The sequence below is a fragment of the Oratosquilla oratoria genome, chromosome 19 (genome assembly GCF_046742065.1).
Source record: "Oratosquilla oratoria isolate Oo_2021 chromosome 19, ASM4674206v1, whole genome shotgun sequence".
Taxonomy (NCBI): Eukaryota; Metazoa; Arthropoda; class Malacostraca; order Stomatopoda; family Squillidae; genus Oratosquilla; species Oratosquilla oratoria.
Window position 1 is genome coordinate 34,593,957 of NC_134795.1, and position 10,000 is coordinate 34,603,956.

At 37.7% G+C, this 10,000-nt stretch overlaps 1 protein-coding gene across 1 annotated transcript in view; it reads left to right on the forward strand.

Annotated features, from left to right (window-relative positions):
- Nucleotides 1-10,000, forward strand: part of LOC143035587 (uncharacterized) — a 77,247-nt gene that overhangs the window by 43,812 nt on the left and 23,435 nt on the right. The window contains exons 20-22 of the mRNA XM_076202454.1: nt 835-935; nt 7,282-7,382; nt 9,308-9,422. Coding sequence (XP_076058569.1) covers nt 835-935; nt 7,282-7,382; nt 9,308-9,422 — 317 coding nt within the window. The remainder of the gene's footprint in view (nt 1-834; nt 936-7,281; nt 7,383-9,307; nt 9,423-10,000) is intronic.

Here is a 10,000-nt window from a genome sequence, read left to right on the forward strand (position 1 = left end):
CACACACACACGTTTATATATATGTACATGTATATACATATACATATATATATATATATATACATATGTGTGTATTTATATATATATATATACAGTATATATATATATATGTATATATATACTGTATATACATATATATATATATATATATATATATATATATATACATATATATATATACATATATATATATATACATATATATATATTTCTTGGGGACATGTTTTCTCTCAGATAATTCAGATTAAAATCAACTGCACTGGAAGCTTTGATGATTTTAAGGTAGGCATTCTTGATCTTTTGGAAAATATTCTTTTTGTCTGTAGAGAGGGACTGGATTATTCGTTTCTCTCTAATGAGTAGCATAGCTCACTTTTAGTACTGTTGTATGCCGACTTATTTAAATACATCCTAGTAACAGAGTAAACTATTGACTATAATGCATCGAAACTCAGAGTTTTTTGCCTTGATCTGAGGCTTCTTCAGGGTGTAGACTGCGGGTTGTTTCTTCACTGGAGGTTTGGAGAATAATGAGGAAAACGGCGGTGAGAGCAAAGCCTTCTCTTTCAGGAGAGGTGAAATGCCTCCGCATGACACTAACATTACAAAAATATAAATTCGTGGCACCACGAATCGAACCAACCGAGCGCGGGTGAAGCTCGATGCTGATTGGCTAGCAGGTTAGGCCATGTGAAACTGGTAGCTTGGGGCGCTCTGGCGGCAGATCTAGTGACCCGTCCAAAGTCTTATGTCAGAGGAGATTGGCCTGCTACATACAAGAGGTCTGTCGTGGCCTCTTATGTGGGCAGAACTTTAACTCACTGTTGTACTTAGACGGAGACGCACAGAGAGCTTGATCGCATTCGCCAACATCTGACAAATAACGGCTATGCAGATCATCTAATAGCGGATGTTATCAAGAACAAAATGGACCAGTACGCAGCACCCACCCAACAACCTACCCCACCAAAGGATAAAATCATTATATATCACCAGAACAATTTCCACGATAAATGGAGAGAAAAATGAAATGCTATTAGAAGCATAATTATGAAAAGGGTCACCCCATCTGACCCGAATACCACTATTGACATTAGAATCTTCTGTAAGCCTGCCCTAACAAAATCAGTGATAATGCGGAATAGTACGGGACCCGCTACCTCTCGGGAGGCCCCCACCAATATAGTATACAATTTTATTTGCCAGAAGGGCCACTGTGATAGCTCCAACAGCTACATTGGTAGGACCTCCGCCACGTTGCGGCGCCGTCTACAATATAACTGAAGTCAAAGTTAAAATTTTCAACATTATACACAAGAACACGATATGATACCACCCTTACAGAGTCTCATAAATTAAACTGAAATAATCCACCGTGAAGACGACTTCAGAACAATTCAGATTGCTGAAACCGTTTCCATCACTTGCCAACGTCCTTCCATTCCGTTAAAGACAGATTGAACATTTTTAGAAGCTCTGCCGTGGGATTCGAACCACGACACGTGTGTCCATAATCACGAGGTAAAGACGCTAGCGTCTTGGTCTCGTGATTATGGACGCACGGGTCGGGGTTCGTATCCCACGGCAGAGTTTCTAAATATATATATATATATATATATGTATATATGTATATATATATATATATATATATATGTTAAAGACAGATTGAACATTTTTAGAAGCTCTGCGTGGGATTCGAACCACGACACGTGTGTCCATAATCACGAGGTAAAGACGCTAGCGTCTTGGTCTCGTGATTATGGACGCACGGGTCGGGGTTCGTATCCCACGGCAGAGTTTCTAAATATATATATATATATATATATATATATATATATATATATATATGTCAAACATATATATATATATATATATATATATGTATATCCTATCCGAGAGTTGACACCTTGGGCACGTGGTGATATGGCTTCACCGAATCTTAATGATTACAAAAGCTATGTCGATAAAGAGGAAATTTCTGCAGGGTCACCCATAGTTGGCAGGGAGGTGAGATTACTGCCAAAAGCTTTTCATAGCAAACATGAGCAACACAAACAAAACAAAACCGTGCGTTCCTGTTGGATCATCGTCTCCTAAAGGTCCAACCGCATTGCCTCATGTGCTTACGGGCAGTGTGCCACCAAATGTGAGTAAGCACTGTCCAAACATATCCAAGTCTTGGGCATTAAACAGTATGAAGAAAATGAAGATCTATCCCTACAACGTAAGAACTCTCTCAGAAGACCACAGGCTGGAGAGCTTAATGGAAGAACTTGACAACATCAAGTGGGACATCGAAGAGCTGAGCGAAGCCCGAAGAACGGAAGAAAAGCTGATACAATTACAAGATGGTCACCACCTGTTCTACTATAGAGGTAAGGACAAAGAAAGATCTAGTGGAGTAGGATTCTTGATCAACCGAGAGATTGCTGGTAACATAATCAAGTTCAGTAGTTTATCAGAGAAGGTAGCTTGGGTTGTGATTAGGCTGTGTAAAAGGTGCACTCTAGAAATAGTTCAGGTTTATGCACCATCCGCACAGAGTTCAGACGATGAAATTGAATCCTTCTATGATGATTTAAGGTAATGGATCAAGAAAAAAGTAAGTACACGTCGCTAATAGGCGACTTTCATGCTAGAGTGGGAAAGAAGATGGGAGATGAGTCGTGCATTGGGAAATTTGGACTTGGTGAAAGAAATGACATAGGCGAGATGTTAGTCAATTTTGCAGAAAACTACAATATGAGGATAATGAACACTTTCTTCCAAAAGCGTGTTGGTCGTAAATGGACGTGAAGTCCAAATGGAACAACAAAGAACGAAGTAGACTTCATATTAGGAGATGAGAGTAAGAGTGTTAGCAATGGTACGGTGATAAATAAAGTCAACTGGTAGGTTGCACAGGTAAATTCAATTTCAGAGCCGAGAGAAATAAGCTAATTTTAAAAAAGAAAATAAGCCTTCCAAGGTTAAGGATAATAAAAAGGAATTTCAATTAGAAATTAAAAATAGATTCGAAGGCTTAAGAACTAACGGGGACACCGTCGAAGATATGAATCTGAATTTAGTGAATATCATTATGGAATCGGCAGAGAAAGTAGAAGGAACAAAAAGTATTAGAGAAAATAAATATTCCAAAGCTACAAATAACCTAATTAAAAGAAGGAGGACCATGCAGATCAAAAGCGGGAGAGACAAAATAGAAAGAGTAGAACTAAACAAGCTTATCAACAAAAGGCAGAGATAAGAGAAAAGAAAGAAAAACATGGATGAAATAGAAGAAACTATTCGGAAAGGTAAAAGTAGTAAAGTGACCGAGCGCAGACATGTTTTAGGAAGACAGCAAATGATATGTTTAAAAGATAAAAACGGAGAAATCATTAACTGCAGAGACAGAATGGTAAAAAGAGTAGAAGAGTTTAACCAAGAGCTTTACTCGTTGAAGACCGTAGTTGAGTCAGTAAATTCATGTGTAGACGTTAGTAGTGCAGCAGAGATTACAAAGAAGTCGAATTTGCTCTAAAAATATGAAACGAGGAGGATCACCTGGGGAAGATGGTATATCGATAGATCTGTTGAAAGACGCAAGGAAATAAGTTCATATTAAGTTAGCTCAGTTGTAAACCCAGTGCTTACGTCAGGAAAGCTTCATGATCGTGGTGCAATGCTAGTGATTTTGCTTGATAAAAAAGGAGACCAGGAGGACCTTAGTAACTATCGACCGATTAGCTTGCTATCAAATGCAAATGCAAGTTTTAGATGGAAACCAATCGAGAGAACAGGCAGGCTTTCGGAGCGGATACTCGACTCTAGACCATTTGCAGGCGATGAACCAACTAATCGAGAAGATGATAGAATACAATACCTCTCTGTTTAGTTTTTGTAAATTACGAGAGGGCCTTCGACTCGGTAGAACAAATAGTAATACTAAACTCGCTATGCAATCAGGGTACAAACGAACAGATCGTAAGAGTTTTAGAAAAGATTTATGCGAAAGGTACCGCTATAATTCGACTACATAAAGATGCAGAAAAGATCAAAATCGAGACAGGAGTACGGCAAGGCGATACAATTTCACCCAAATTATTTACAGCTTGCTTGGAAGAGATTTTCAAAAGGTTGAGTTAGGATGAAAAAGGTTTAAAGATTAATGGCGAAGAACCACCTAAGATTTGCGGATGACATTACAGGTATTCTTATTTCAGAAAGAGCAGAAGACTTGCAAGATATGCTGAGTGATCTGAACAAGGAAAGTCTCAAAGTAGGTTTAAAATGAATAAGAGCAAAACCAAATTAATGTTCAATATGAAAGTTCAAAGTAAAGATATTATAATCGATGGTGAGAGTCTTGAAGAAGTTAAAGAGTATAATTATTTAGGCCAGATGGTGAAAGTGACAAAAGATCATGATAATGAAATAAAGACGTATTACAAATGGTTGGAAAGTGTTTGGTAAGTATAATAAAATTCGGAGAGGCTCTCTACCTTTAAGTTTGAAACGTAAAGTTTACAATCAATGCATTCTGCCAGCAATAATCTACGGGTGTGAAACTTGGAAACTGACGAAGGCGATGGAAACAAAGCTAAGGACGGCTTAGAGGAGAATGGAGAGATCAATGATGGGAATAACACTGAGAGACCGAAAGAGAGCAAGTTGGGTGAGAGCAGACTAGAGTGAAAGATATTGTGGAGGCGGTGAAAGAAAGTGGAATTGGGCAGGTATGTTAGCGCGAACGACTGATGAGCGATGGAGCAAGTGTGTTACTGAGTGGACGCCGCGAGATAGGAAGCGTGGAAGAGGGAAACCAGACAGAATGTGGAGAGACGAGATCAAGAAGTTTGTAGGAGTGACGTGGCAGAGGTTGGCGCGGTCGTGTGAATCATGGAATGTTATGAAGGAGGCCTTTGTTCAGCAGTGGACTCAGAACGGCTGATTTGATATATATGTGTATATATATATATATACATATACACACATATAAATATATATATATATATACATATATATATATATATATATATATATATATATATATATTACATTGGGAATGGAGATGGTTAAAAATGAAATAAATGAGAGATGAGACTATTGTTGTTTGCTGACGACACTGCGCTTGTAGCAGGGTCAGAGGAGAGATTGAGAAAGTTAGTGACGGAGTTGGAAAGGTGTGCGAAAGAAGTAAGTTGAAGATAAATGTGGGTAAAAGTAAGGAGATGAGATTTACGAGAGGAGAGGATGGCAGCAAATTAGAAGTGAGTATCAAGGGAGAGAAGTTGGAGGAAGTGGATAGCTTTAGATACTTAGGGGCGAATGTGGTGGGAAAGGGAGGAGCGGAAGTGGAGGTAGAATGTAGATTGAGAGAAGCAAGTAAATGCCTTCCGGGATTCAAAAGTGTAATGAGAAATAGGCATTTGGGAATGGATGCTATGAGAAGATTGTACGAATGGGTGATTGTGCTGACAGCACTGCATGGGCAGAAACGTGGAACATAAGAGAGGAAGAGAGAAAGAGTTTAAATGTGTTTGAAATGAAATGTCTTAGAAGTATGGTGGGGGCTATTAGGATGGATAGAGTGAGAAACGAGGTGAGGAGAGCGGAGGTGGAAAAGGAGTTGGGAGATAAGGTTGATGAAAGAGTATTGGGATGGTTTGGACACATGGAAAGAATGATTAAAGAAAGATTAGTAAAAAGAAGTATGAAAGGCAGAGGTGGAAGGAGTGAACATGGTCAAGGATGAAATGGATGGGTGGGGTGAAAAGAGCGTTCGGAAAGAGGTGCATGTCTGTTGAGGAAGAACGTGAGACAGAATATAGGGGTGAGTGGAAAATGATTGTGTATGGATGATGCTGTGATTCATGGAAGTGGGTGAAGGATGGGGGGGGGAGTAAGGAATATGTGTGAATTCTATTTTGACGCAGCCCGAAGGGATTTCTCTCCGTCTTCTCTTTTTTCTGCATGAAGGGGCGAAAAGGGTGTGTGGGGGGGTCGCCGATTAAATGAAGCGGCCTTGCTGTGGATGTACTGTGTCATGCGACACTGCTTCTGACCCGGGCAGTGAGGCAAGAAACAGGGATGACCCTTCATCCACGAGGAGCTATGATAAGGAGACAAGGGTGGTGGATGTGATGGATATGAGTGGAAAGGGTGAGAGTGGGTGAATGCCTTTGACTTGGCTACCTCCCTTATAAGGGGGAAGAAGCCCTTGGTGTATAGATAGATATTACTCTATGTTATTCTTGTTTATTTTACTTCATTTAATTTTAGATTTATTTACATTTTGCTTATTAATCTATTTTCCTATTTATCCATCTATTTATCTAATTTATTGGAAAACTTGTAGAACGACGCAGTCTCCTATCTACCAAGATCTACCAGCTTTCATCCACAAAATGAATACGGGATACGCATGTAGCATATTACTCTATGTTATTCTTGTTTATTTTACTTCATTTAATTTTAGATTTATTTACATTTTGCTTATTAATCTATTTTCCTATTTATCCATCTATTTATCTAATTTATTGGAAAACTTGTAGAACGACGCAGTCTCCTATCTACCAAGATCTACCAGCTTTCATCCACAAAACGAATACGGGATACGCATGTAGCACAACTTGGTGTAGAGCGATAGTCAAGACCTGACGTACACCAGAAGGTTAAGCGTCGCGGTCAAGCCTATTGTCCTGAGACTCCAATTATCGGGGTCATGACCTCGGAGGAGCCCAGCTGTCACCAAAACCCTTGGATTCCTGCTAATGGCTAAGATTTTGTCACTTTGACAATAAATTTCCACGAGGTTATTAATTTCTCGCCAGTCCACATTCGGACATATTTAGATGTCTAGACTCGCTGGAAACAGCGACCATGTAAATATTTTTCCCTTGTCGGCAACCTTGCCGGATTAATGTATATAATGAACCATTCCTCTTCGGAGAGGGTAATATTCACCCAAATCAAGACAAGAAACCTCGGCTATTTGTCTCCACGCCTCCAGAGAAGCCGCTCTACTCGCACGCTATTCACTCATATGTTGGAACACTCCATCCAACAAATTATTCATTTATCTAATACATCTTAATTTAAATAAATCTTAATTTATTTATATCTTATTTCTTCTTGTTTATTTATTCATTTACTTACATGTTTGGTAATTAATGTACATATCAAACCATTAACTTATTTGCTTGTATATTTTATTTACCTTAATTTATTTACAATTTATTTTATCTTGTTTATTACTTCATTTACCTATTCAATAATTAATTTATTTATTTTTTGCAGAGACACAAACGACATCATGTCAGGGACGTCGCTGGACAGCCTCCTGACACGACTTGGAACAGGACGATGGAATTTCATCTTCTTCTGCTCCGTGGGATTGTGTAAGTTTTATCTATTCATTTATTTTCTTATTGGGCCTCATTATGAACCAAAAGGTCTCCACTGGGCCTAATGTAACTCGTTGTACAGCAACTTGACTCAGTGTAATTAGTTTTCAAAATCGCTAAATTCTTTCTGTTGAAGTGATATGTAAAATAACAATAATAATGATATCACTGACAACAATAGTAATAATGATGATGATAATAGTAATAATGATAATAGTAATAATAATGATAATAGTAATAATAATAATGATAATAATGATAATAACAATAATGATAATAATCCTTCTCACCATCCGCCTGGTAGGTCTATGTAGACCTGTCAGTCTGTGTCAGCCTCCTTCAGTCGGTGCGGTCATCATAATGTCTCTCTTGTAGTACTTGTTGTTGCAGAGAGGATCCTCTATTCCCAAGCGCTTCATTGATGTTGTCACACCACCTTTTCCGTGGTCTTCCTGGTGGTCGTCTACCCCTGGGACGCCAGTTCAGCCATCGCTTTGGTGTTCTATTATCTTTCATTCTCATGACATGTCCATACCAACGTAGCTGTGCTCTTTCCACGAAGACTAAGATGCTGTCGATATATAGTTCCTTCCGGATGTCTTCGTTTCTCATTTTATCTCCTCTAGTAACACCCTTGATGATATGCAATACTCTCATTTCTGCAGCTTGAATTTTACTTCTTGTTTTAATTGGGAGAGTCCAAGATTCGCACCCAAATGTTAGTATAGGTCTCAAGATGGTTTTGTATATTATCATCTTTACCTTTTGTGGTACATGCCGGTCTTTAAGTAGGGGATAGAGAAGGTTAACATTTTTGCTGTATTTGGCAATACGATCTTCTATGGTCTTCTCATTTCTAACTTCTTCATCAAATGCAACCCCCAGATACTTTATTTCAGTTACTTACTTCAGTTTGTCATCCTCTATTTGTTCGAGTATGTCAATCCCTTCCTGTTCTCTCCCAGCTAGCATTAACTCTCTTTCCCAAGGTTTATTTTTAGGCCATGTTCTTTTAATACATTATTCCAGAGGTTAATCATGTTTGCAAACTGCTGCAAATCTTCTTCCGCCAATCCCACGTCGTCAGCATAGATAAAAGTGGCATAGTTCCCCTTTCTCCACTTTTGTTCCACTACTTTCACGACTTGATCCATCAACAGTATAAATAGAAGTGGTAATATTACGCTACCTTGCCTCACACCAGATGTTACATCAAACCACTTTTCTTCCTTTACAACTGGTCTTACTAATGTTTTTTTTGCTGACATACAAGGATTTAATTGCTCTTTCCAGCTTTGGAGGAATCTGATATTCAGCTTTCCTCATCGCCCTCCATAACATCTGCCTGGGTACTCTATCGAATGATGATGATGATGATGATGATGATGATGATGATGATGATGATGATGATGATGATGATGATGATGATGATGATGATGATGATGATGATGATGATGATGATGATGATGATGATAAAAATAACAATAATGATAGTAATAATGATAGTAATAATGATAATACTACTTAATAATAATGACAATAATAATAATTAGTAATGATAATGATAACAACAATAATAAAAAATAATAGTAATATTAGTAATGATAATGATAACAATAATAATAATAATAGTAATGATAATAACGATAATAATAAGAATAATGATAATCATAATAACAAAATAGAAATAGATAAATAGATGATGATAATAAATACATACAAGCTGTCAGCATCCTCCCCATTCGCCCGAAGAATAACAACGGCATTATTAGAAATAAATTACATAAACTCTCACGTGGGTGTGAAAGAATTCAATCTCACAGGGAAATATGAATACTAAATTAATGATGTTTTCATTCGTAACATACATTGAGAAGCTCAGCGCTTTTCGTGGTTAACACGGGAATTTTTGTTTACAGTATTCATGCTGACACCCCTCCACATCTTGACATCGGTGTTACTATCCCCTGCGCAGGAACACGAGTGTGTCTTACCTTTCCGAGGAGGATCTCAAGGGAACACCAGCAGCACACAGTACTACATCTGCTGTTTGTTGACATCCTATTAGGAGCGCTGGTTGTCGGCGACGGAATGCAAAACTCTGGGAATGCAAAACTCTGGGATAATAAAGTTGATTTAACTAAACATAAGAGATTATTTCTTTCAATATCTGTTGAAGAATTTTTAGAAAATAAATATTTATATATTTGATGAGTGAGTACTTTTAGAAGTGCGTGAATTGTGACATGAAAAACTGCGCTTTTACTACAATGGGCATTTTTGAGTTACCCCCAGTATATTATCATGTTCTTTCCTGTGACTCAGTCTATATTCTCTACATTTGTTGATTAATTCACTTGTATAGGTTATTGGCTTGAATTGCTTGCAAAATTATTTCATACTGAAATAAATAAATCAAAATCTTAAATAAGCTTCAAACATTGCTGGAACTCTCATACTATTAGTCATACATAGCAAAGATGAGTAAAAAAAATAGGGGTATTTAAAAATGTATGTCTATATATCTGTGGATATACTGCATAAGTATTAATATGTTTTGAAAGCACAGAAAATGACTCTAGCAATAGTAATAACGAAACTCCACATATAAA